This window comes from Blennius ocellaris (assembly GCF_963422515.1).
Source record: "Blennius ocellaris genome assembly, chromosome: 24".
Lineage (NCBI taxonomy): Eukaryota > Metazoa > Chordata > Actinopteri > Blenniiformes > Blenniidae > Blennius > Blennius ocellaris.
In genome coordinates this window covers 4,786,230-4,812,629 of record NC_137673.1, presented here as the reverse complement: position 1 = coordinate 4,812,629, position 26,400 = coordinate 4,786,230, and the positions used below count along the sequence as shown (strand labels likewise).

General features: G+C 48.4%; 5 protein-coding genes across 5 annotated transcripts; 2 read left to right on the top strand and 3 right to left on the bottom strand.

The window, feature by feature from the left end:
* Positions 1-195: 195 nt before the first annotated feature.
* plaat1l (phospholipase A and acyltransferase 1-like) lies at positions 196-1,944 on the top strand (the record flags this gene model as incomplete). The annotated part of the gene is made up of 5 exons (XM_080520149.1): positions 196-204; positions 834-963; positions 1,370-1,458; positions 1,546-1,710; positions 1,783-1,944. The coding sequence occupies 5 exons, from the start codon at positions 196-198 to the stop codon at positions 1,846-1,848; spliced, it is 459 nt and encodes a 152-aa protein (XP_080376275.1). The 3' UTR covers positions 1,849-1,944.
* Positions 1,945-2,026: 82 nt separating this feature from the next.
* Positions 2,027-6,456, bottom strand: ephx2 (epoxide hydrolase 2, cytoplasmic). Its single transcript, XM_080519940.1, has 18 exons — positions 6,299-6,456; positions 5,398-5,476; positions 5,117-5,279; positions 4,844-5,034; positions 4,631-4,753; positions 4,485-4,556; positions 4,316-4,411; positions 4,166-4,244; positions 3,852-3,886; positions 3,737-3,763; positions 3,544-3,629; positions 3,352-3,463; positions 3,183-3,257; positions 3,063-3,105; positions 2,887-2,989; positions 2,608-2,677; positions 2,443-2,523; positions 2,027-2,378 (listed from the first exon to the last, which is right to left on the bottom strand). Exons 1-18 carry the CDS (start codon positions 6,403-6,405, stop codon positions 2,238-2,240), a joined length of 1,683 nt encoding a protein of 560 aa, XP_080376066.1. The 5' UTR covers positions 6,406-6,456; the 3' UTR covers positions 2,027-2,237.
* Positions 6,457-6,658: 202 nt separating this feature from the next.
* LOC308147652 (NLR family CARD domain-containing protein 3-like) lies at positions 6,659-13,140 on the bottom strand. The gene is made up of 14 exons (XM_080519935.1): positions 12,891-13,140; positions 12,539-12,598; positions 11,988-12,144; positions 11,869-11,899; positions 11,630-11,743; positions 11,329-11,457; positions 11,145-11,237; positions 10,980-11,055; positions 10,695-10,899; positions 8,656-10,456; positions 8,401-8,574; positions 7,989-8,162; positions 7,866-7,912; positions 6,659-7,772 (listed from the first exon to the last, which is right to left on the bottom strand). Exons 4-14 carry the CDS (start codon positions 11,886-11,888, stop codon positions 7,237-7,239), a joined length of 3,369 nt encoding a protein of 1,122 aa, XP_080376061.1. The 5' UTR covers positions 11,889-11,899; positions 11,988-12,144; positions 12,539-12,598; positions 12,891-13,140; the 3' UTR covers positions 6,659-7,236.
* Positions 13,141-14,208: 1,068 nt separating this feature from the next.
* Positions 14,209-19,846, top strand: clcn4 (chloride channel, voltage-sensitive 4). The gene is made up of 12 exons (XM_080519767.1): positions 14,209-14,375; positions 14,891-15,045; positions 15,122-15,221; positions 15,330-15,517; positions 15,636-15,758; positions 15,997-16,203; positions 16,273-16,353; positions 16,438-16,983; positions 17,060-17,246; positions 17,325-17,723; positions 17,965-18,181; positions 18,261-19,846. Exons 1-12 carry the CDS (start codon positions 14,360-14,362, stop codon positions 18,349-18,351), a joined length of 2,310 nt encoding a protein of 769 aa, XP_080375893.1. The 5' UTR covers positions 14,209-14,359; the 3' UTR covers positions 18,352-19,846.
* A 1,839-nt stretch (positions 19,847-21,685) lies between these two features.
* LOC308147815 (high affinity cGMP-specific 3',5'-cyclic phosphodiesterase 9A-like) lies at positions 21,686-26,140 on the bottom strand (the record flags this gene model as incomplete). Its single annotated transcript, XM_080520148.1, has 14 exons — positions 21,686-21,775; positions 21,862-22,008; positions 22,560-22,664; positions 22,921-23,023; positions 23,097-23,164; positions 23,246-23,338; positions 23,435-23,557; positions 23,904-24,081; positions 24,172-24,231; positions 24,320-24,459; positions 24,533-24,635; positions 24,699-24,738; positions 25,062-25,211; positions 26,053-26,140. The coding sequence occupies 14 exons, from the start codon at positions 26,138-26,140 to the stop codon at positions 21,686-21,688; spliced, it is 1,488 nt and encodes a 495-aa protein (XP_080376274.1).
* Positions 26,141-26,400: the final 260 nt, after the last annotated feature.

Sequence of the window (26,400 nt, the reverse complement as noted above, 5' to 3'; positions counted from 1 at the left end):
AGAGGTGGAGGGAGGAGCGGCGCTGTGATGTAGGATAGGTGAGGGCAGGCGAGCGCGACGGTGACGAGCCAGCGAGTTCACCACATGAGTGCGGCCAGTATGTAAAGTGGCTGAGCTCTACATGTGTGTTTATTCGCGACGTGGATTTTCTTCCAGAAGCCTTCGAAGGGAAGCTGCAGTGAATCGTCCGACTCCATGGGCCTGGTGAGTTCATCTGACCTCACCTTCATCACCGTCACTTCTGGCAGGAAACGTCGGGAAACGTGTTGGTTTCAGAACGTTTGCTTCCGATCTTCCCCTCGTGTTCCTCAAGGCTCAGCTTTAGTACATTAGTTTCTATTTCAAGCTGTGCTGGCAAACACATTCTATAATGATAGGAACTGTACTTATTGAGCACTTTTCACAACAACAATTATTGGCTACAAAACACCACAAGTCCCGTGTGGCTAAAAACAGCTTATAGAAGATCAAATGGGTATAATTTAGTTAAAAATAAAACAAAAGCGAGTCTATAGAAATGTGTTTTTAGAAGAGATTTAAGAGATTGTAGTTCAAATCATCTTAAGTGGGCCGTGTTGTTAAAATAGTGCGATAAAAAGCTTTAAAACGTTTTTTATTGTGGTATTGAAATGTCTATTTTTACAAAAAGCAAACAATTACTACAATCTCAACATGAAGCCAATTTGTAATGAAACCTGTTGTAAAATACATTTAAATTCTAAATAAAAGATATAAAAAAACCTTCCATATCTGCTGCATTATGGGTGTTTTTTGTAATTATTGATTTTTTTTCGAGCTTGCCCCGCTTCACTTTTCAATCCTGTGTTTTCCAGAAACATTCCCACCCCCAGTTGTTCCCGGGAGACATCGTGGAATATCCCAGGAACAAATACTTCTCTCACTTCGGGGTTTACTATGGAGAGAAGGACGGCGTTCCCTATGTGGCTCACCTGACGTGTCGGGGTCATTATAGTTTCTCCCAATTCTTTCCAAAGAATCTGTTTTCTTATATTGTCTTTAAATAAGGTTTACAACATAATTTCCTGTAATTTAATATCTGACGGATCTGATCATAGTATATCATATTTATAATTAAACATTTAAAATTTATTTTTGTCCAAGTAAATATATAATTGTAATTATTTTGTATTAGAATTAAAAGTTATAAGATGTCATCCCTTTTTTAACCAACTGATTCTTCCCATTTTATCTTATTTTAACACAAGATATCACATGTTTTTAATATATTACCATGTTTACCTGTGAGAGCTGATAATCTAATGTATTTTATTCTTTTAACAGTAGATTTGATGTAGCTGATAAGTGTTTTTCTTGCTGTATCAACTGTTTCACCTCCTTTCTGACTCAGATTCAGACTGCAAGTTGCCACTGTTTGGCCGCGCCCTGAGGTCAAAGGTCAAGCTGGAGCCACTGGAGCTGCTGGGGACCAAATACAAGGTGACGCCGTCACCCTTCACAATAAAACAATGTCATTTCTTGTTATAATTCCATCGCTAAGATGAAACCCTCGCTGTTCGGCGCCAGGCCAGCAACATGCTGGACGACTCGCACCCGCCACGGGACTTCGACAGCGTGGTGAGGCCGGCCATCGACGAGCTGATCGGCCGGGAGGTGACCTTCGACATCCTGTTCCACAACAGCGAGCACCAGGCCACGCTGCTCCGATACGGAGTGAAGCGGTCGGAGCAGGTGAGGCCCGGCGGAGCCCGGGTTTCCCCCCGGAGGAGGTTTTCACTGCAGACTTCCTGTCCTCCGTTTCAGATCGAGAGAGTGTACGAGCACATCATGCCGGCCTGGAAGAAGCTCTTTGAGCAGAAGAAGCTGTGAGGCTCCACCACCAGATGGCGCCATCACACACTTTCCATTGAGTTCATTGGTTTTTTTCTTGTTTCTGCTCTTCTTAATCTTTCCATCCTTCTTGTCTTCTTTTCTCCATTCTATTTCTATTTCTTTGTGTATAAAAACAATTTGAAGTCGAACACAGATCAGTATTATGCATGTAAAGTTTAATTTCTGTGCAGTGTTGCAAAAAACAACCGTTTTCAGATGAGGTGAGACACTTCTACTAGAGCCTTTCTTTGTTTTCTTACTGAGCTGGTGAGAAGGTATAAGCACACAGGCTCGTTTTGTTTTTTTAGTGGTATATCTGACATTTATATGTGTTTTTCTCCATCCTTGTCAAATTGACTTCAATAAACGTGTGGGTCCCCCTCCCCTCACAGTCTGGGTGCCACCGTCCCGACCCTCCTGTGTGTCTCTTTGAGCCAAGAGATCAAGATGTCGTTGGCCTCGGCCGGTTTGTCCATCTGAGTCCAGTGTCCGCACTCCTCGATGTGTCCTCGGCTCAGGTTTGGCAACTGTACAGAAACAAGGCATCAGATCCATTTGCACTTCCACCCATCACACCCCCCCCCTCCCTACCTTATCCTCCATTCCTTTAGTCATGGCAGGCAGCAGGACCGGGTCTTTAGCTGCCGTCACCATGAGAGCCGGCATCAGCAACTAAACACACAAAACAACATGTAGATTTCCTCTCTGGCGTCTATTTCCTGTCAAAGTGTGGCTGGAGTTTGTTCTCCAGCAGACCTTGTCAACAGGTTGGGAGCAGAGCCACTTCCAGTTCGTCTCGTGGTTTCGATACCAGTTCAAAGGTCCCCTGTGAAAATGTCCAAACAGGAAGCAGTTTATTGACACATAAATCTGGGGTTTAAATGATTCACACTCTGTTTTTGAATTCAATTATCTGAATGTAATTAAAATAGAAATGTTCAAACTGACCCTTTACTGTGGTTTGAAATAAAAACACATTTTGAGATATGATTCTGAAGCTCCACCTGAATAACGAGTTAGTTAAGTGTGTGTGACCTGAAGCCGGTCTTCTTGTACTGGTCGACGTAGTACTGCAGGTCGGCCTCCGTCAGCATGGAGCTCCTGGGAACCTCCTCCGGCAGACCCACAAACAGGCCGCCTGCAGCACAACACCAGCGACTTCGGTTAGACTCATCCGGACGTACCGGATGTTTAAAAAGAGGCGTCCTCACCTCGAGCGCATACTCCTTTAGTGCTGAGGGCGGGACGGTCCCCCTGGGGACCAGACACACCAGCTTTTACTCTCGGCCGGTGCAGAATGGATGTTGCGTTTGCAGGTTACCTCCACTCACCCCCTCGCTGCCGCGGAAGAAGAAAATCTTGAACGTTCTTGCCAAATCCTTCTCCAGCTCGGCCTCTGCTACTCCCTGACACACACACACACACACACACACAAAACTCAGAATGTGCCGGTTTCCCCGAGTGTCGTTTCGAATTGTGACTAATACAACGCTGCCTTGCCTCTTTCTGGAAGTAGAGTTGGTAGTCAAACAGCGGATTGGCCTTCAGGGCGTCTAACGTGTTGACGGAAGGGTTCGGCGGGAACATGGGGGTGTTGAGCGACGCCACGGCTCTTCACACCGGGAGGCAAAAGCACATTTTACCTCCATCGTCGGCTTAATGAGCCGCCCCCTCGTCTTCACCTCTCCTCACCTGACTCTCTCGGGATAACACCTCGCCATCGTCCACACCAGGCCGCCGCCCCAGTCGTGACCCACCAGGGTCACCTGCGGCATGGCCTGACGACAACGACAACAACAAGGGTGAATGCATGAGTCACAAAACAAGTCACACTCTCGTTTTGATTTTATAATATATACACTTTTACACAACAATAGAATCTCACCATTTTGTCCATAAATGTGATCAAATCCTGAAAATTGTAAAGACATGGTAGAACTGATTATGACTTTGTCTTTATTGTTACTTTATGCTGCTGGCAGGCATTCGTCCATTTCTACCTTGCAGAGCTGCTCCAGAGAATATTCATCGATGTCTGCGAGGGGGAAAAGACAAAATCACACACTGCCGATCCAGGACGCCTCCTTTCAAGTTTTAGAGGTACATCAGAAGAAACGCCCGCATTTCTCTGCAACACTTTCAGTGTCGATCCAAACAGAGATTCTCTAGTCGGAGTTCGCTCTTATTTTGCACAGACACACGCTCATCACAGGAATATGTACAGTATCACAGAATGCATCATAAAAGTTTACATTTGCTTCATAGCGTCTTTTGGCCAGCAGGTGGCAGTACTAGAGTGAGTTCTGTCGCTCACCTGGGGGTGCGGTGGACTCTCCATATCCCTTCATGTCCAGAGCCAGCACCCTGAACCCTGCTGCAGCCAGCGCCGGGATCTGACCAGGGGCACAAAGCTGTGAGGACACGGAGCTTTCAGAGCTGAGATTACATGACGTGGACGGATTACCTGGTACCTCCAGGAGTACCAGCTCTCAGGGAAGCCGTGGCACAGCAGCACCGGGGGCCCACAGCCCAGTTCTACATAGTGAGTGGTCACCCCAGGCTGAAACACAAAGAGGACTGTTTCAGTCGAGTGCTTCTCTCAGACTTCGCCGAGTTTGATGCAGAATCATTACTTTGATCGTGACGTATCCATGAGAGACGTGGCCTTGACCGCAGGACGGAGGAGGAGTCTCGGCTCTCACAGCCTGAACAAGACAGAGCATGCACATGTCAGATGAACATTTTAAAGATTTGTCTCATCTTGTGTTCGTGCCTGTACCTGTACTCCTGTAAAGTCAGACAGTTTCTGCAGAGCGTCGTCCAGATCGTTGACTAAGATGGCCTTCATTCCCGCTCGCTCTGCGGCCTTCACACCCTCCTCGTCTGCGTCCATCCACACGGCCTGGGATCCACAGGTGGCGGACGTTGAAGTCACGCAATTACTGAACTAGAATGAAGCCAGTCTGAAATCCCACACACATAAACCACGTACTTGTTGGGATGTCACTCCCAGGCGCTGCAGGGCGCCGCTGAACATGGCGGCCTCGGGGACTCGATGATGGGAGCGGCAGGACTGCAAGACCAGGTCGAAATGGACACCAAGCAGTGAGAGGAGACGAGCCGCGCCGTCTCCCTCCGCCCTGTCGTCTATCCAGTGGTTGGCCAGCACGGCGGTCAGCAGGCCTGTGGATCACAGTCATCCTCCCGCCATGAAGGAACCGGCTCACCCTGCGCCTTGACAAGCTTCCCCCGGGAGGCGCTGTACCTTTCTGACGCAGACGGTCGGCCGTCTTCAGCACGGCGGCACGGACGGCCATCATGGCCTTTTCCAGCTCATCCAGCAGGCCGGTGACGGACCAGGCAGGGGGCAGAGTCACGCCTCGGACCTCGGCCTCCTTCACACAGGCATCCTCCAACACCTGGATCATCTACACACACACACACACGGCTGCTTAATGTAAAACTAAACTAAGATATTTCTCAGCCACCAGGAAGAATGCTTCCTTCCCAAGGGGATTGTGGGAGAGGAACAACGCCGTGACCCACCTGAGACAGTGTGATGGCTCCTCGCTCCGCCCGCCTCACGGCGCCGTCCTCCTGGGCCGCCACGCTGCACAGGAACCCTCTGACCAACACATCCACAAGTCAACCTCCGAAGGACAAACGGCTGCATTGTGAGCTGTGAGCGCTGCACACCGTCAGCTGACATTTCTCCATTCCACTCGACGAACAACCAGCATGTACACGTTTAACTGTCTCCCAAATTATATCACGCCTTCTGCCGCACCTTAATTTGTGGTTGCTTTTTCATCTTTTGCATTTCCAATATTTACTTGCCAGTAATCATTCTATACCAGGGGTGGGCAATCCTGGTCCTCGGGGGCCGCAGTCCTGCACGTTTTAGATGTTTCCCTGCTCAAACACACCTGTCATCAGGATGAGGCTCTGCAGAAAGCTTGACAAGGAGCCACTAATTGCTGTCAGCTGTATTGATGTGAGGAGACATCTAAAACGTGCAGGGCTGCGGCCCTCGAGGACCAGGATTGCCCACCCCTGTTCTATGCAGTAACAGTATTAAAACCTATGTCAGTAGGACTAAACCTTCCTTTTTCTTTCAATTTAATTTCCCTTCACATTCAGGTTAAGAAAATAACTACAGACCGTTTCAACTTGCAAGCAAATCAGGTTGACTATCATTTGACCTTTGTAGTAATTTTACAATCCTCTGAATCCGTCAATACAAAGCAAGGTGTGGTAGAATGGACCTGAAGTTTAGGGGAAAGGTGACGGTGTCAGACCGCATCACAAGTTATTAAACGAGTCAGAGGAAGCAGGATGTGTGAACAGACATGTTAAACTGCTCTGCTGCAAACACACAAATCACTCTCCCTGAACCCACGCTTGTTTCCATTCCCTCTGTTCGGTTGTGTAACGGAGGCCTTCTTACCCCGGCAGGTTGTGCAACTCCTCCAGCTGCTGGAAAACATCGTCCGGCCGCGAAGACACCACGACTCCCCAGAAGTTGAAGAGAACAGCCTTCCTCTGGTCAGACATCTTGAGTGTGAGTGAAAGGACTCTCACCCTGTTTTCCTCACACACACTCTCTCTCACACACACTCTGCTTGTGTGGAAGGCAAAGGTTCTGACTCAGGGACCCGGCCCTCCCACTTATCATGCTCATGAGCATGATAAGTGGGAGGGCCGACTGAGTGAACTCACACTTGACCCAGAAAACAGACAATAAACGAGAGCTGGCAGTTTGATTCACACACTTTTTTCCCCTTTTTTTTATTGAGTAACACGTTAATTGGTAACAAGTGTGGACTTCATACTCGGCATTGAGGTGACAGTTTGTCGTCTTCATAGCTCAGTTAACGGAGTGCAAATAAAACTTCAGCCTGTTCATTTGTTCACAGCACAAAATAAACATTTCAGTCAGTCCCTTTAGTTTTTTTTTCTGCTCAGTGACTTGTCTACTTGGCGTTGCACACTTAAAAATGGGTTGTCAGTATTTGTTCACAATCTCTACACATCATCACACAGATCCTACACCGGCAAACCAGCTTTGTTTTCCAATTACCCTGTGAATGTAATTGTTCTTTTGCTCATTTGGATCAAAAAATACCTTTTAATTAAATCAGTAACAGTTTTCAAGGAAGATAGTTTTGGGAAAAAGTATGTAATGCCCTCCTCCTTACTGCTTAATTTAATGTAACTGTTTTACTTCAAACCAGAAAGAAAATAGAATAATAGCTTTAATAAAATACACCTAATTTCATAAATAAGTGTTTTATATCAAGACTGAAAATAGCTCTCTAACAGATAAACAGTTGCTGAGTTATAAACAGCAGTAGGTGTTGGATAATGCCTAAGGCGTCCTGGCTCCTAGAGCTCACAGAGGGACACGACGGCGCCCGGCCCCTCCCAGAACCCGAACCCGGGGTAGAGGGAGTCGGTGAACCGACAGTAGAAGGTGTGCAGGTGGATGGGAGCCTCGGACGAGACGCTGTAGAAGGACAAGGTGCCGGCCTGCCAGTCCAGATACACCCCCACCCTGTTGGCGCTGGAGGACGAGGGGGGCGGAGGACAGATGATCGCCTTGCTGTTGTCGTGCCAAGCGTAGTAAACGTTGGGGAAGCAGGACAAGCTCCAGGAGTGCTTGTTCAATCCAAAGCAGCCGCCGGCTTCGCCTCCGTCAGGATTGTAAGTCACTGCGATTTGAGCCTCCTTCCTCCACTCCACCTCCCAGTAGCAGCAGGCCGTCAGGCCGCTTCCGCTGCGGACCTGCGCCCAGCTCCTGTACCGGTCCCGGTGGTCCGAGCAGCTCCTCGGCGCATTGGTTGTGATGATCTTGGTGTTGTCATTGCACAGGTAGAGAAACTCGTTTGCCGTCTTCGGGTCCAGAACGACGGTGCAGGCATCTGGTAAAAGAGTGAAACACATGAATTCACCCGTCGCAGATTTTTAAAACGAGCTGTCCGTCAGTCACGGTCAAACCCAAGAGGCAGACTCACGTTTCTTCAGACCTGGAATCAACCAATTGGGTCCAGTTGGGTAAAGCCTGCAATTAAGGATTCCCCGTTAATTTATGAGACATAAACTGACACCTCTCCTCAGCCGGCCTCCACTTTATGTACCCGAGTGTGTCCAGTCTGAAGCGTGGATCTTCCTGTAAAGCAGAGATGAGCTTCAGCGCCTCTCCTCCCAGGTGGTTGTGGCTCAGGTCCAGCTCTTTCAGATGGGACGGGTTGGAGGTCAGGGCAGAGGTCAGGGAGGCGCAGCCCACGTCCGTCATCAGGCACCCTGACAGCCTGCAGGAAGTACAGCCAGATACTTAAACCATCATTGAGACTTTGTCAACTTTAGATCTCAGGTCCAACTTTCTATTTCTACAACTTATTGTTTCAGTGTGACTGAACAGGAGATCCCTGACATATAAGCTACATTAGAGTGCACTGAACACATTTCAGATTCTGTACTAAAAAGCTTCTATCAGTGCAAATAAGGACATAAATGATCCACGTGCAGCCCACATTAATGAGATTTGACCTGAGAGTTTCCAGTTTACAGTGCGGACTCTGCAGTCCAACAGCAAGCAGCTGCACTCCTGAATCCCCCAGGTCGTTGTTGCTCAGGTCCAGCCCTCTCAGACAGCAGGACGGGGAGCTGAGAAGTGCGGACAAAGCTTCGCAGCTTCTCTCTGAGAGGTTACAGCCTCCCAACCTGAGGGAAGAGCAACAAGAAATGACTTACTCCACAGACAACGTTAAAATAAACAGAGTTTCCCAGGGCGTGTGTTCGTACAGAGCTTTGTTGGAGGCTTTGGCCACTGGCAGCAGCCTCAGGAAAGCCTCCTCTGAAGCTGAGTACTTCTTCAGGTCAAGCACTTCCAGATCTTTTCCTGACGACAGGAGGATGAAGATGAGCGCTGACCAAAGAGCAGAGGACGGATTCCTTGTGGAGAAGCGACCTGATCTCAGGTACCACTGGATCTTCTGCTCCAGAGAATGATCATCCAGCTCATTCAGGCAGTGGAAAAGATTGATGCACTTCTCAGGAGATGGATTCTCCTCAATCTTATTCTTGATGTACTGGATCGTCTCCTGGTTGGTCTGAGAGCGGCTCTCCTTCTCCATCAGCAGGCCTTTGAGGTGACGGCGGTTGTTTGGCAGTGAGAGGCCCAGGAGGAACCGCAAGAACAAGTCCAGGTGTCCATTTGGACTCTGCAAGGCTTCGTCCACGGCACGTCTGTACTGACGTGCCTCTGCAGACACGTCCTCCTCTGCTCCGGCCTCCTGGGTCACGGTTGGCTCTTTGTCCACCAGATTGACGCTGGAGTTGGTGAAGGTCATGTGGACATGAAGCGCGGCCAGAAACTCCTGCACGCTGAGGTGGACGAAGCAGAACAAGCTGTCCGGGTACAGGCGGCTCTCCTGGTCAAAGAACTGCGTGAACACCCCCGAGTGCACCGAGGCCACCCTGCCGTCGAGGCCGCACTCGTTCAGGTCCGACTCATTGAAGTTGAACTTTCCTTTCTGCAGCTGCTCAAAGGCCAGTTTCCCCAGCGATTCGATCAACTGCCTGCTGTCTGCACTCCACAGTGGAACCGCTTTAGCTTCTCCGTCGTACTTCTCCTTCTTCACTTTGGCCTGAAACACCAGGAAGTGGATGTACATCTCAGTCAGGGTCTTGGGCAGCTCCCCCCCCTCCGTGGTGTTCAGCACGTGTTCCAGGACGGTGGCGTTGATCCAGCAGAACACCGGGATGTGACACATGATGTGGAGGCTGCGCGAGTTCTCGATGTGGGCCATGACCCTGCTGAACTGCCTCCCGTCTCCGAACCTCCTCCTGAAGTACTCCTCCTTCTGAGCGTCGGTGAAACCTCGGACCTCCGTCACCATGTCGATGCACTCGGGGGGGATCTGATTGGCTGCTGCAGGCCGCGTGGTGATCCAGAGGCGAGCGGAGGGAAGCAGCTTCCCCCTGATGAGGTTTGTCAGCAGCACGTCCACCGACGTGGATGCCGTGACGTCGGTGAGGACCTCGGTGTTGTGGAAGTCCAGAGGCAGCCGACACTCGTCCAGACCGTCGAAGATGAAGATCACCCGGGAATCTTCAAACCTGCGGCTTCCTGCTGCCTTGGTTTCACTGAAGAAGTCGTCAATCAGTCCCGCCAAGCTGTACTTCTTCCCCTTCAGCACGTTGAGCTCTCTGAACCTGAAGGGAAACGTGAAGTCGACGTCCTGGTTGGCTTTGCCTTCGGCCCAGTCCAGAGTGAACTTCTGAACCAGGAATGATTTCCCGATGCCGGCCACGCCCTTCGTCATCACCATCCTTGCTGCTTCCTCTCTTCCAGCAGGCGCTTTGAAGAAGTTCTCACAGCTGATGACCGTTTCTGTCCTGCTCGCTTTAGGAAGAGGCCTTTGAATCTGTCTGACCTCGTGCTGGTCGTTGACCTCTCCGCTCCCACCCGTCGTCATGTGCAGCTCAGTGAAGATGGAATGAAAAGGCATCGTCTTTCCCGCTTCGGCAATCCCCTCAAACACATTCTGGGAGCGTTTCTTCAGGCTGGCTTTGAGTTTAGTCTGGGACACGGAGGATGTTTCTGGAAGAAAAATTCACAGACTCAACAAAACCATTGTCATTTTCAGACTGGACTGAAGTCATGTGACATATTTTTTTTTCTCCTAAAGAATGAGAGGAAATGTGTGAAATAAGAGGAATTAACAGATTAATTTTTTTTTACATGTTCAACAGCAGTTTACAAATATCTAAACTGGAACCTGACCAGAGAAAACCTGAAGACCTTTTTTACTCGTGTGAAATTTTAGAAGCGCCCCTACTTCTCTCCAGACAGTCGGCCAGCTGCTCCTCCTTCATGGTCTTCAGGACGTTTATGGCGATCTTCTGAAGCGCCTCTCTGTTGCTCCTCATTATCGTCTCATCCTCCTCCGGCCTCCTCCGCTCCTCCACGAACTCTGGAGTCACGAGCCTCTGGAGCCTCTCCAGCTCCATCTTCACAAAAGTGTTGATGTTTTCTTCCACGAGCTGCAGCAGAACGTTGAGTTAGAGAACCACCGTCTTCAAACTGCTGAGCACAAGGGTTGTGATTGGGATAAACAACAGACCTTAAATTTGTTTGTCAGGCTCGACTCTGGCTGCTGGTCGCCTCGAAACACTTCTGGCCTCTCCTCGGATAACGGTCTGAAAACACAAGAAAAGCTAGTTGTGTATATGTCATACAATCTTTTCAGTATTCTCCCCGCCGTGTCGATGGTTTTCAATCTCCCCACCTTTCACTGACGTGGTGACCTTCATTCATGAAACCCTCTGAATGAGCGTCGAAACACCCGGAGTTCCTGGATCCTCTTCCTTCCTGCTGGTAACTGTTGGAGATGTGACATCAGGAGAAAAGGCCAAATGCTCACACAGATCGTTGCTGATGATGCGAAGCCAAGTGCAGCTTTGTCTTCTCACCCGAGGCAATCCTCAGCAGAGCGATCTGCCGTGCCTTCGCTGAAGTTTATATATCCACCCTTTGACTGCTGGGAGACGCAGCTGACCTGAGCTCCGTCGCCATCTCTCGTCTCCTGAACCTCCGTGGACCTGAGAGCAAAACAAAGGTACAAAGAGAATGGATGGACTGAAATGAAGAACAACTATTTTTAAAAGGTGTCCATGAACTGCTCCACGTTTCAAGGATATGACTTCCAGAGGGCGCTCAACATCTCTGCAGGTAACTGATGGAAACGCATGATGTGGAAGTGAACTCTCTCACCTTTTAACCAAACCATGTTCCATGAAGTTTATGAGGATATCGAAGGAAATATCAGATCGGCTGGAAACGCCACGGGGCTCGGTTTCAGGAGAGGCTGCGCTCTCCTTCTGGATTCTGGAAGATGATACAAAAAAAAACTCAGCCTTTAGCTGCAGTGAACACTTCTAAAATCAATATTTTACACATAAATGAGCACATTGGGTAGCTGATGTGATTGTTAGTGCAGATGATGTGAGTACCTGTTCATGTTGGACGCCATAGTTCAGCACTCTGGAAAAGAAACCCACAGGCTTGTTATTGACCTTTTTATGGCCTGTCAGACAAAAACAAATGTCTCTTTCATTCGTAAGTAACGCACCTGAACTATAAAGGTGCAGCTGAAGTCATTAATTCTGCTGCTTCACATCCTCAGGCAGGTTCATAAAGCCACATTCACACCGCCAGGCAATTCAGAGTAACCCCCAGGGTGTTTTCCTGGGGGTAAACTGCAGTGAAATCCAGTGAGAACATACAAACTGCACAGGGAAAGGAAAACAATGTGACTTTATAATGAAACTCTTGTAATAACTGGGACACCAAAATGTGACACAGCTTGAAAACTGACCAGTGAAACATTTAAAAACAATTCTCAAAAGCAGGATTTTTTCACAAGTGATGAATAAATATTAAATAGTTTCCATTGTATGCAATCAAAGTGTAATTACAATAATTGCCTGTTACAGCTTTCAGTCCCACTAATGACAGGACACGAGGAAATACAGTACAGACAATTAAACCAAGACAACTTCCTGTTGTCGAGACTAAAATTACTAATTTGTTCTAATCGGTCCAATTATTCTTATTTAACTTTTGAAAGTCAATTTTCTTTTCTAAATCCAAAAATAAACATTACAATTGAAGTTCACGTACCTTTTAATGTGGAGTTATATCACTTCTGACATCCTTAAAGTGGAAGTCAGTTTTCAACAACTATGGGTTAAAGGAAACGGGTAAACCGTTAGAAACATCTGAATTAGATCAAAACTGTGTCTAACAAGTTTATAAATCAGAAAAAAGAAACTATTAAGAGGAATTGTGCTTATTATTACAATTTAGAAAAGTGTATTCGAAGCTTAATTACATTAGAGGGAAGAAAAATCTGTTCCCCAGAATAAAAAATAAAAAAGTGCTTTAGTTTGTTTTCTGATCACAAATCGATTTGCAGCAACCAGTTAAAGATTTAAAAAACATGTAATAAAGTATAAAAGTGTCCGTACTTTACCTTTAAACCGAGTAGATTGAGAAGAAGAAAAGTGCGCAACAACCAAAAGCAAAAGTGAAAGTTTCAGGAAAGATGTCGACTCTGGGGGCGTTTTGGAGAAACACATTCCTCTCAAGATGATTTAAAGATAAATCTAGCAGAAATAAACGTGAGTGCAGAAGGACTTTTAGTCTTTAAAAAATAAAATAAAAATTAAAACACAGTAAGAAGCTTTTTAAACTGTTCTTAACCACTGAAGGACTTCCTCTTCTTCCTCACATATAGAGACTGACCTTGATAGACACTCCCATGAAGGTGAAAGTAGTTCATGACAAGAAATAGTTTCTATTTATACTGCGCTGCTAATTGTGCGAAATGCCAGAAGCTGTGTGTGTGTGTGTGTGTGTGTGTGTGTGTGTGTGTGTGTGTGTGTGTGTGTGTGTGTGTGTGTGTGTGTGTGCGCGTGTGTGTGTATTTGTACAATAACCATCCAAACACGCACACATTTAATGTTTATTTTCAACACATAAACAGGAAAACAACAACAAAGAAAGCACCACCATGTGTAGACCAAGGAAATAAATGATCCTCCTCAATCTGATATTAAGTCTCTCTGAAACTCACCTGCATATAGAGTGACCTGAAATACTGCGTGAAATTATATGTATCTGCCACAAGACTCCACCTTTGAACGTTCTTCATCTGTTTTACATGTTGACTATGATTAGTCTTGATAAGTGCAGGCACATAAGATATAACAACAAAATGCATTGTGACTGTTGCTTCACTTTATGACAAGTTATTATGACAAGTAGGAATTTGCCTCTTCGATGCTGTTTTCTGGTCTCATGGTGACGTTGGAGATTTACAAGCATGACAAAGTGAATATGGACAGACTGGAAACACACACAACCCTCTTATCAGTCTCCTGCATTGTGGAACAGGTTCAGCTTTGAGTTCCAGTCAGATAGAACAATAACAACATTTTTTGCGTTTACAAAACGACCTTAATGCGTCAAGCGTCTCTTCACACGTTTAAATATCATGCAAACTCCACACAGAAAATATCCCGAGCCCAGACTGGAACAAAAATCTATTTACAATCTATTTCTAAGACACTTATTAGGTTTTAATGGATTCTGACGTGTTCAACAAGATAAAATGGACAAATCGTTTGTTTTTAGGGCCTTTCTGTGTTTCTTTGCAGTTTTCCTGTTGTTTTCTCCTGCAGCGCGAGGCCTCGCGTTCATAGACGATCTCCGACTCATAGACGATCTCCGACTCAGACTTGACGTCACACTCCGACTGCGCGAGCGCGACACCACCGCCGACAGGTTGAACAGGTGCATTGTGGGATGCAATCTGTGTCGCTGCGTCGCATCGTCCTTTCCATCAATTTGACCGCAAAATGTGCTTTTCGTTAATTTTAGAGTAGTTGACCGGGTTGACGGAGGCGTTGTTTACCCAGGGCGGAGAGGAGGGACGGAAACATGGACGCTGGAGAAGGTAGAACGATGATGCTCGGTTAGCTTTAGCTGCTAACGTCAGCTGCAGGATTCATGTTTATGACAACACTGGTAATATGTAGAATATATGCACATTACAACCATACTCCATTCGGAATAATAGAGTATATAATGATGATGTATGCATGCATGGATGTCTCGATGAATGTGCTGAGAAATTGAATAAGATCTAATATATTTACCTTTCCTGATTTGAAGCCCCCTAATTTCATTTAGCATTTTCCTCTACAGATCCCTACATTTGCACTTAAATCCCCCATGCAGATATTTTTTTATTAACCTTGTTGAATAACTTGATTTTTCAGGTTTTTGCATTTTATGGAGGTGCTTGCTTTTAATCTGCAGCATGCAAAGACTAGTAATTATTTGGAGACATGGGGTCAACACACCATCTCTACTGTTACTGCGATGCAGCCTCATCCAACTTGGAGCTCCTCAGCCGCACACTGGAACCATGTTTCTCCACACATGCTCACATTGGGCCTTGTCGTCCAGGTGTCAGCGCTGCGACGCCCACAGAAGAGATGAACGGAGCCGGGAACCTGATGGACTTCCTCGATGAGCCTTTTCCAGACGTGGGCACGTACGAGGACTTCCACACCATCGACTGGCTGAGGGAGAAATCCAGAGACACGGACCGCCATCGCAAGGTGCCGGTGGCTCACGTTGGCTGCAAATGTGACTGAGTGAGAGGAGCGGCGAGTGACGTTGGTTGTTCCCCTGCAGATCACCAGTAAGAGCAAAGAGTCTCTCTGGGAGCTGATAAAGAGTCTGCTGGATGCCTGGTCAGGATGGGTGGTGATGCTGCTCATCGGACTCCTCTCAGGTGACTCTGCTCCTCGCTTCTGTGGATTCTGAGTGAAGCTCAAGCTTTATTTTATAATCTGGGACTGAACCTGAAGGGCTCTCGGTAATCCCACGTCTGTGTCTTCAGGTACTCTGGCTGGGGTGATCGACCTGGCGGTGGACTGGATGACAGACCTGAAGGAGGGCGTTTGTCTCTCGGCCTTCTGGTACAGCCACGAGCAGTGCTGCTGGACGTCCAATGAGACGACGTTCGACGACCGCGACAAGTGTCCGCAGTGGCAGAAATGGGCGGAGCTGATGACCGGCCACGCTGAGGTCAGATCATCTTTCCTCCACAGTCAAATTATTTGGTTTATTTTCATTCCCCTGCCGTCTCTGCTCCGAGGAATACAGTGGAACTGCACGTCGCCGTCACTGCTTTCTGTCCACTCAGGGAGCGGGGGCGTACGTGTTGAACTACTTCCTGTACGTCCTGTGGGCGCTGCTGTTTTCCCTGATGGCGGTGTCCCTGGTGCGCGTGTTTGCGCCGTACGCCTGCGGCTCAGGAATCCCCGAGGTAACCGGTGTCGTATCTGGTTTCAGAACTTAACAAATATCTTAAAATCGATGTTTTGCAGAGTTGCTAAAAAATAATTCACATTCTTTACTTTAGACACTCAAGTCACAATATAGCGTCTTTATTTAGGTCATTTCCTAATTTTGAAAAAGTGTTTCTACCCTGGCTGGACTCTATAAAACACAGTGAAGGACTTTATAAGGGCGTTGAAGTGGGAATGAGAGTGGCTTGGTTGCAGATCAAGACGATCCTCAGCGGCTTCATCATCCGGGGCTACCTGGGGAAGTGGACCCTGCTGATCAAGACGGTCACCCTGGTGCTGGCCGTGTCGTCGGGCCTCAGCCTGGGGAAGGAGGGTCCTCTGGTCCACGTGGCCTGCTGCTGCGGAAACCTCTTCTGCAGCCTCTTCTCCAAGTACAGCAAGAACGAGGGCAAGCGCAGAGAGGTCGGTGGTTCTCACGCGGGCGGCTGACGTGCGAAACGTCGCGCTTGTAACGCGTCTGTCGCCCCGCAGGTGTTGTCGGCCGCAGCCGCCGCCGGAGTGTCGGTGGCCTTCGGAGCGCCGATCGGCGGAGTTCTGTTCAGCCTGGAGGAGGTTGGTTATTTACCTTGCTTGTACTTTTCGACGGAAATCCTTTCCGGCCCTTCCTGATCGGTGACGTGTCCCTCGCCTCTGCAGGTCAGCTATTACTTCCCTCTGAAGACTCTGTGGCGTTCGTTCTTCGCCGCCCTGGTGGCCGCCTTCACGCTGCGCTCCATCAACCCGTTTGGGAACAGCCGCCTGGTGCTGTTCTACGTGGAGTACCACACGCCGTGGTACATGGCTGAGCTGGTGCCCTTCATCCTGCTGGGCGTGTTCGGGGGCCTGTGGGGAACGCTCTTCATCCGGGCCAACATCGCCTGGTGCCGGCGGAGGAAGACCACCCAGCTGGGGAAGTACCCGGTCCTGGAGGTCATCGCCGTGACCGGGCTCACCGCCGTGCTGGCGTACCCCAACCCCTACACCCGGCGCAGCACCAGCGAGCTCATCTCGGAGCTCTTCAACGACTGCGGCGCTCTGGAGTCGTCGCAGCTCTGCGACTACGTCAACAACCCCAACATGAGCCGGCCGGTGGACGACATCCCCGACCGCCCGGCCGGACCGGGGGTCTACAACGCCCTGTGGCAGCTCGCGCTCGCCCTCATCTTCAAAATCGTCATCACCATCTTCACCTTCGGCATGAAGGTCAGCGTGCGGAAGGTCCCGCCGTGTGTCCGCCGCCCTCGCGCCTCTGTAACTCCGTTTGCTTTTGGCTCTCCAGATCCCGTCGGGTCTCTTCATCCCCAGCATGGCGGTGGGCGCCATCGCCGGGCGGATCGTCGGCATCGCCGTGGAGCAGATGGCGTACCACCACCACGACTGGATCATCTTTAAGAACTGGTGTCGCCCCGGCGCCGACTGCGTCACGCCCGGCCTGTACGCCATGGTGGGGGCGGCGGCCTGTCTGGGTGAGCGACGCTCTTCGGTTCAGTGCGTCTCTGCGAGAGTCCCGGTCCACCAACGCACCGCCTTTGTCTTCCTTGCAGGGGGCGTGACCAGGATGACCGTCTCCCTCGTGGTCATCATGTTCGAGCTCACCGGCGGGTTGGAGTACATCGTCCCCCTGATGGCCGCCGCCGTCACCAGCAAGTGGGTGGCCGACGCCTTCGGGAAGGAGGGAATCTACGAGTCGCACATCCAGCTCAACGGCTACCCGTACCTGGACGTCCGGGACGAGTTCACACACCGCACGCTGGCCACCGACGTGATGCGGCCGCGCCGCAACGACCCCCCGCTGGCCGTCCTCACGCAGGACAGCACCACGGTGGAGGACGTGGAGACGCTCATCAAAGACACGGACTACAACGGCTTCCCGGTGGTCGTGTCCCGGGAGTCGGAGAGGCTCATCGGCTTCGTGCAGCGCCGCGACCTCACGCTCGCCATCAGTATGTTCTTCACTCCACCACAGGTTTCACCTCACCACTTTTAGCCTTCACGAGAGTGAAATGAAGAGCAGAACGACTCATTCCGTCTCATTTCTTCACCAACATTAAAGTAATTTAAATATATGCAAATACACTTAAACTGATGAAATAGACGAAAAACGAATATTTCAACAAATACAGTTGTGAGTTTATAGATTCCAGAGGTTCAGAAAGACGCTAACCCCGTGACCTCCGTCCACAGAGAACGCCCGTCAGAAGCAGGATGGCGTAGTCAGCAGCTCGGTGGTCTACTTCACCGAGGACGCTCCGCAGCTGCCGGCCAGCAACCCGCAGCCGCTGAAGTTGCGCCGCATACTCAACCTCAGCCCCTTCACCGTCACCGACCACACGCCCATGGAGACCGTGGTCGACATCTTCCGCAAGCTGGGCCTCCGCCAGTGCCTGGTCACCAGGAGCGGGTAACTAGTCGTAGCTCTCCTCTGGCAGACGCCTCTGTGCGCCCGGCCCTGACCTCTGACCTTGTGACCCCCCTTGCAGGCGCCTCCTGGGCATCATCACCAAGAAGGACGTCCTCCGCCACATGGCTCAGATGATGAACCAGGATCCGGAGTCCATCATGTTCAATTGACGGAGCCGGCGGCCGCCGCGGTGTAAATAGGTGAAACCCGTGGAGCTCCGCCTCCTGACGGCTCCTCGGGGAGGCCCCGCCCACAGCCACCTCAGCAGCCGGGCTCCCGGTTGGCTGGAACTTCATCACAGGGTTGAGTGTGTGCAGACTGAAAACATCCAATCACAGCCTGTCTGGAGTTCCTGCCAAGACTTTTAATTAAACATCGTGAGCTTTTTAATTTCGTCTCGCCGCAGCTTTACCCTCACTTACATTAGAAAAGCTGCACGTTAAAATGTTGAGCATTAACAAGTCATACCTAAACACAATGAACTGATTTCAAGAGTCCACACCTTCACTAACATCTTACTTGTTAGGTAACTGTCTCGTGTTTTAATGAACGAATCACTTTGTGTTTTCTGGGTGTGACAGGAAATCCTGCAGGTAAATGTGATGTGAATCAGCATGTTTCAAATGGAACCACCGGGGAGCTTCAACATGTCCCTGCTCGGTGTGTGCTGCAGGTGTCGTGTTGTCAAAAACCGGGAGGACATGATAGCGCCTTCCTGGAGGATCTCAAAGCTCAGTCACAGTTTCAGAAAGTTCATGGTGTTTATTTCTCATCTCCAAAAAAAAGATGTTTTTCACATGCGGCTCAAAAGTCTGTTGCACTTTGTTTTTCATGTGTCGCTGCCAGATTTATCCGGCTCCTGCCTGCGTCTGTTTATCGCCACGTTTCCACTGAACTGAACTGAAACTCCGTGTTGTTTTACCTGCAGGAGCATCATCTGCATATTTTAGTGACTTGTACTCAATGGTTCCAAGAAGTCAGGCTCTGGTCAGTCAGGTTGTTTGCAGGGACACGGAGGGTAAGTTCACCTGAAGGCTCACACACACACACACACACACACTCTCTTGAATTATGAAAAGACAGATGCAGTTTTATGAAGAACAGCAATTTTATTCCCCTGAAGTTTAATTCCAACCGTCCAGGGCTGTGAATGTGTCGTTTGTGACTTTTAAAACATACATCAAGACCAAAAGCAAAGCTGGCGTATCGGATTACCTCCCAGATCACAATTAAAAAGCTTTTTTTCTCAGTTTGACTGATGCCGGGGAAGATAAAATGTCACGGGTTTTGTAAAGTCCATGCTCTGATTGCACAAAAAGAAACTTGTTCATGTGTGACTTCACTCCTCGCAGTCGTTTTTTTGTGTTGTAATATTAGTCGTAGAGGAAAATTAACCTTATTGGAGGAAAGCTGCTAACACCTCATGTGGACTGGAAGACTTTAAATGAAGAAAACACTATTTGTTGTTTAAAAGATTTGTTTTTAAATGCCAAGAGAATGTATTTATGTATATATTTAAGAATGACTGTGCGTGTTATTTAATCTGTTCTCGTCTGAAAAACACTATTGTTGAGCTGCTTGTTTTGTTTTTTTATTTGATATCCGATGCAGAAATCACGCCCGCACTTTTGTTTCTGTGACTGAAAAATAAACCCTTGAATTGAACCAGGAAACGTGAAGACAATTTGTCGTGTTTTAAAAGCGCTTTGTTTTGAAGTTTTATCTCTAAATTCCTATAATTATATCTATATATATCCTTAAACTTCAGAAGAGTGAATTTGTTGATTTTTTTTAAAATAGTCTTGTTTAAAATGTAAAAACCTGCCATTTCTTTTGGTTGACATACAAATGAAGATTACAGTAAGTTAAAAAAAAAAAAAAAAAAGTAAAAACAACTGCTTATCCTTTGTATTTTTGGTGAAAACTAATAATCCACATTGCCAACACTCGATAATCACAGCTTTTAATGTGTAGGAACATCTTATGTCCACCAGATGGAGCTCTTCAATGTCCGAATGACCAGATTCTATCAGTTTAAGCAACAATTGAGGCAAATGATTAATTCCTATGAAAACACACAGACTGGTCTCATTATTCACGCCGTATTTATACCCACAAAACGGTGGCCCAGAAGGGCCAACAACACAACACACTAAAAAAAGCCGCAACACAACAAAATCCACAACGTAAAGGCGCAGCGGTCGGAGAGCAGTCGCTGTTTCCGGGGGACCAGATTTTCTGACGGACTTTCTGACGGACTTGGGACCGGAGGGGACCGGAGGGGACAACAGTTTCGTAAGTAAAGTACTGGTGCATGATTAATGTCATTATATGTTTTAAGATATCAGCAATGTTGATCACTGCGTTGAAATTGTCATAACGTTGTGTGTGTGCTATTTCGTTCCATCATTTGGTTCCGCTTTGGTTCCGTCAGAAAATATGGTCCCCCGGGAACAAGTTTTTCCTGTTCCTCCTGTTCTTCCTGGAGGAAGTATAATATAAAGTGAGAGAGCGTTGCTGCTGAATAATTATTTAAATCATTATGTTGGAGTCAAAGACTTTTAATATGGACTGTTTTTCTAACAGTGACAAATAAAATATTTCAATTCAAATCAATTTACTTACGCTTCATTAAATTCTCCCAATACTCCGTCCGGAAGAACAGGCTTTGTTTCCGGGGGACAATATTTTCTGACGGACTTGGGACCGGCGGGGACAACAGTTTCTGACATTAAGGAGAGTTCAATGAGACGTAAGTAAAGTAATATTGCATGATTAATGTCATTATGTGTTTTCAGATATCAGCAATGTTGATCACTGTGTTGAAATTGTGCATAAATTCACGCTCTTTCGTTCCATCATTTGGTTCCGCTTTGGTTCCGTCAAAAATATTGTCCCCCGGAAACCAAGCCTGTTCTTATTGGGAGAATTTAATGAAGCGTAAGTAAATTGATTTGAATTGAAATATTTTATTTGTCACTGTTAGAAAAACAGTCCATATTAAAAGTCATTGATTCCAACATAATTATTTAAATAATTATTCAGCAGCAACGCTCTCTCACTTTACATTATACTTCCTCCAGGAAGAACAGGCCTTGTTTCCGGGGGACAATATTTTTGGCGGAACCAAATGATGGACGAAAGAGCACACACACAACGTTATGACAAGTTCACCACAGTGATCAACATTACTGATATCTTAAAACACATAATGACATTAATCATGCAACAGTAGTTTTGTTACGTCTCATTAAACTCTCCTTAATGTCAGAAACTGTTGTCCCCTCCGGTCCCAAGTCCGTCAGAAAATATGGTCCCCCGGAAACAGCGACTGCTCTCCGACTGCTGCACCCTTACATTGTGGCTTTTGTTGTGTTGTGTTGTGTTGTGTTATTGGCCCTTCTGGACAACCTTCTAATAAACAAGTTCACATTCAACAAATCCTGTCGAGTCGTCATCCGGACGCTCTGAAGCTGTGGTTTTGAAGTATTGGACTGCTTGGGGTCACGGCTTGGTGCTGCCCTCCTCCATGGTGGCCCTCTCCAGGTCGGAGTAATACTCCAGAGCTCTCCCCACCGGCTCCAGGATGTGTTGCTGTGCAAAAACCAAACCAAAACAAGCTGGAGGTTTAAAAACAAAGTGTTGTTGTTGTTGTTGTTGTGTCAGGGTGAGAGCCGCACCTCCAGGCAGGGGAAGAGTTTGGTGAGTTCGGTGAAGAGCGGCAGCAGAACGAAGCGGATGAAGCTGGTCTGAGACGACGGCTTGGACACTTTGTCTCGGTCCATGAACGGAGTCACCGGGAGCCCCTTCAGCTTCTCTGTGTCGCTCTGCACACCCAACAAGGGGGGGGGGGGGGGGGCAAAGGTCACGGGTCACCGCCAACACCCCCACAGGGAGCTCCAGGTGAGAGTGCAAACCACGACACCTCCGGACCGACCGTCTCCGACGTTTAGCAAGAAAATACTGAATAATTTAACGATAAAACCTCTATTCTGTCATGAGGTTTATCTTTACCGCAGAATAAATTAACTTTAAATATGTTTTAAATCTGATTTCTGGATATTTTATATAGTTTCACTTTTCCCATTAAGATTCTGGACCCAACAAGGTAAAGCCTGATATAAATATTAATTTCTTATAATCGGTAACAAACATCAACAAGTTTCATGACATAGTGAAAATGTGTGTTCAATTCTTTCTTACGTCCCCTGATATTTGTATTTGGAGAAAAAATGTTCACAAGTTACATTCATGTCTTAAAATTTCTGTTAAAAGTTGCTGTTAAAAGATATTTTAGATCAGAGATATTCCCCAACAGATCAAACTCTTACTGTTTGTTTTCACTTCTCTACCGTCTCCATAGAAGCTGAGGACCAACCTGGTTGAAGAACTCCTGCAGCAGGCAGTCGAGCCACGGCTCCGCCACCTCCATGGGCCGGGCCTCGTTGGAGATGTCGCTCACCTTCACCATGATCTTCATGAGCTGCAGCGACACGCAGACAAGGGTGAGGACGCCGCCACCACTCGGCCGCTTCCAGTTCAGGAAACCAATCGTAAACACCCGGGACGGTTTTATATGTGCTGGATTCACGGTGTTATGAGTTATCGGCACAAACGTTTACCGGCCGTTACCATTTATGAACCAAGTTACATCTTCCTTTAACGCCTCTTGAAGCCCTGTGGCGTCACTCAGACCTCAATTCACCGCTTCATCTACCCCACAAAGTCAAAGTCTTCACCACTTCCTTGTGCTCCTTGTTGGCGTAGTTGAACACCGGCTGCATGACCTTGAACTTGTTGAGGATCTCGTTGTGTCTCGACATGTCGGTGGCCAGGATGCACCTGGAAAGACAGGAAGTGGCGCTCAAAGCAGAGAAACGTCTCGGCCACGACGAGCCGCCGGCCGGAGCCTCACTTGATCATCCCTCCTCGGATGTGCTTGTACAGGTCGTTGCTCAGGTTCTTCAGGATGTTGCACTCCGGCTGCGAGAGGAAGCAAAGCGTCACACTTGGTGAATCCTTGCGAGTTCCGCTTTATGAAATCATCATTTCTGCGTCGTCCACCTTGGCCAGGATGCCGAAGGCGACGGCGCAGTGGTGGTTCTCCAGCGGCGAGATGTCGTTGTAGCGCAGAGCCAGGTCGGTCTGGGCGTTGATCTGTGAGAGCCGGGGCAAAACACCTGCAGTGTGAAACATTTCAACAAATACCAGCCAGCGGGGGGGGTGGAGGAGGAGAGGGGGGGGGGGGTCAACCTGATAGACGTTGTTGTAGCCCGGGTGGTCCAGGTCGTGGCAGAGAGCCGAGGTCAGCATGATGAGCAGGTCAACGCGGCTCAGGTTGTTCCTGAGGTCCGTCAGCCAGATCAGGCCGTACATCTGCAAACAGTCGCACCGCGTCAACGCCAGCACAGCGTTGTCCCTCATGGATTAACAGCTGGAAGCGTTTTCCTTCACTGTAAACCTGTGGCGTCCCTCAGGGAGCCGTTCTTGGCCCGCTGCCTTTTGAGCAGTCGATCTTACACAGACACAGTTTACAGCAGTTTTCAGTCATTCGTCACATTTCCTTATTTTTATATCTTGTAGATTCTTGTGTCGTGAGTCTGGGCGTGAGTCTGGGTCTGAGTCTGGATGTGAGTCTGGGTCTGAGTCTGGGTGTGAGTCTGGGTCTGAGTCTGGGTGTGAGTCTGGGTCTGAGTCGAGACGTGAGTCTGGGAGTTCATACCATCTGGGTGACGCAGAAGCAGTGCTGGAAGTTGTGGAAGGGGATGTTGTTGTAGTGGCAGTACACCTCGAACAGGAAGTTCTGCAGGACCTCCAGCTCCATGTGGAATGCCGTCAGGAAGTCCAGGTCGGTGTACATCACCTGCAGCAGCACCAGCATCTCCGCCTCCTCCCACTGCCTGCCACACACACACACACACACACTGGTGTGATCGGCGTGTGTGTCTGGGAGTGTATTAGTGTTTTATTGAAATAATTTCTGCTCTCACCAATTGTCAAAAGTGGGAGTTTTCAGATGCTCTCGCACTTCTTCCGTCACCTCCAGCGAGCTGAAGACGAGACTCGGAGGTTAGAATAAATAAAGAACAATCGGAGCTGTGACTTGACTTCAAGGTCAATTTTCCAGTTTGACTTCACCTCATGTTGAGGAACTTCATGCGCACTCGCTGGCGCTCCTCCTGCGCACTCAGGTGAGACGCTTTGGCTTTTGGAGGCAACTTGGACAGACGCTGGTTGCTTTCTCTCACCAGACCCATCCAGCTCAGGTGCTTCACGTTCTGCCACAAGCACAGAGGAACCAGACTCTTCATCACACGTTTCCTCCTTGATAAATGTCCGTCGTCAACAAACCTCCAGCTTCTTCTTAAAGGACTCCACCTGACTCTTCAGCTCGCAGATGATCTCGGGACTCTTCCCCATGTCCTCCATCACTTTGCTCTCCAGCTGATGCAGCCTGAAACACTCACAGTCAGTCCCGGTCCCACCGAGGGAGGCGCCCCCCCCCCCCCCACCTCACCTGCACTCCACCTTCTCCAGCTCCGCCGGCATCGCCACACCTGTAACCAGCTGCAAAACTGAAACTCACACTTTCACTGCAGTGACGGTTTCAAGATCACCCCCAGTTAAACTTTTAACTTTAATGATCCTTGTTAGTAGCCTTTCCCTCTCAGAGTCTCCCTCCCACAGTGTGACCACATCTATAACCCAGTAAGTGTGAGCAGAACATTCAGTCTTCAGGTTATGCAACTTTACTGTGCATCTATTTAAAGGTCATTTTTTAGGGTATTCTCAGTTTTCCGCACTCGATTTCTGCACATCTTTAAAGGCAGTTGATGCTGTTTGTGAACCAAAGTGATTTGAATGATGATGCTCGTCTCACTCTGCAGGTCCGACGCCACCACCTCCAGTCGGTAGTACGAGTCTGCGCCGTTGGCCTCCAGCCGTGGCGAGATGTTCACCGCGGCGCCGCTCGTGTTGTACATCTTCAGGATGTGGTGCGGCTCCGCTTCGGCTGCCGCCCGGAACAGATCTGCAGGACGCAGGTTGGACCGGATTTCTTTTTCAAGCGACACACATTCTACTCTTTCTCCAGTGACAATGACGGTTTTCCTCAATGTTCTCAGCTTCAGCAACGTTTGTCATGCAAAGGAACAGATGAATACATGAAGTCTTCCTCTTTTCCTCTTTACACTGAAATCAGGGTGGATGTTGGAGAAAAACATCAAAATCCTTCTTGAATCTAATGTGAGATGTTTGATTTCCAGCAGGTCAAGTTCGAAAACTATTGAGAAACCAGCCACTAAACATCAGACCAGTTTATCTCCAATCCAGGTAAGAAACTATCCAAATACTACAGTTATAAACCACAAACTAATAGAAAATGTCAGATCAGGCACTTTCTCTTAACTCAAAACTCAAACAAATAAAGAAAAATAGAGTTCCTCTCATTGCACACAACTATTTCTAGAGCAAGTTAACAAAACACTGAAGCACAAAGATAGAAATGTGCTTGTAAAGCATCTTTAGCCAGTGTTAAAATTGAGAAAGGAGCTCAGAAAGCATGTGGGATACCTCCTGGGTGTTTAATACTACAGCCTAGATGCTCAGGACGTCTGCTTTGAAGGGAAGTCCTGGACACTTTAGACGAGTTGACCAGGGTCTTTTTGAACGTCCGTGACGTCTCAAGCTGCCAGAAGCAAACAGGACGAAGCCCCTTTAAGCTGAGGACCTGTCACGGCCACATGCAGCACAGCCCCTTCACTGCAAACCATCTCAGACCTGCGTCACGCTCAACACCCCGACACCTTCGTCTGCCGGAGGCTGTAAAGGCAAAGAAAGCCCTCCACGGGTTCCGGATGTTTCTCTCCTACCTTTGACTTCGGTGGCTGAGCAGTTGCTCCTGAACTCGGCTCGCTCCAGCTTCCCATTGAGCTTGAAATAAATGACTTTAGTGGACATACCCAGAGCCCCGTGGGGTGTGACCTGCTCCTCCAGTGGAAATGACTCCTCTTGACACTGACCTTGAAGGTGGAAAAGGAGGCACCTGCAGCTGACAGGAGGCCCACCCATTCAGCCATTCAGCCATTCATTCACCCACCTGATCCTCCCCCCCCTGGCCTCCTGCTGGGCTCCATGTCCTCCTGCCTGTTAAAACACAACTTCACCCTCTCATGACTTCTGCAGCTCACAGCAGGACACAAATACATCATTTTCAGTTG

What these genes read in the sequence shown, in the direction of transcription:
- ephx2 (XM_080519940.1), bottom strand. Translation starts at nt 6,405, where the DNA reads ATGTCTGACCAGAGGAAGGCTGTTCTCTTCAACTTCTGGGGAGTCGTG. An exon ending in GAGCCATCACACTGTCTCAG is followed by an intron (nt 5,280 to 5,397) that starts GTGGGTCACGGC and finishes GTGTGTGTGTAG; the next exon opens with ATGATCCAGGTGTTGGAGGA. An exon ending in TCACATTTATGGACAAAATG is followed by an intron (nt 3,630 to 3,736) that starts GTGAGATTCTAT and finishes CGTTGTCGTCAG; the next exon opens with GCCATGCCGCAGGTGACCCT.
- LOC308147652 (XM_080519935.1), bottom strand. Translation starts at nt 11,888, where the DNA reads ATGGCGTCCAACATGAACAG. An exon ending in ATGGCGTCCAACATGAACAG is followed by an intron (nt 11,744 to 11,868) that starts GTACTCACATCA and finishes ATCATCTTCCAG; the next exon opens with AATCCAGAAGGAGAGCGCAG. An exon ending in GAACATGGTTTGGTTAAAAG is followed by an intron (nt 11,458 to 11,629) that starts GTGAGAGAGTTC and finishes TTTTGCTCTCAG; the next exon opens with GTCCACGGAGGTTCAGGAGA.
- clcn4 (XM_080519767.1), top strand. An exon ending in TCTTCACCTTCGGCATGAAG is followed by an intron (nt 16,984 to 17,059) that starts GTCAGCGTGCGG and finishes TTGGCTCTCCAG; the next exon opens with ATCCCGTCGGGTCTCTTCAT. An exon ending in TGCCTGGTCACCAGGAGCGG is followed by an intron (nt 18,182 to 18,260) that starts GTAACTAGTCGT and finishes CCCCCCTTGCAG; the next exon opens with GCGCCTCCTGGGCATCATCA.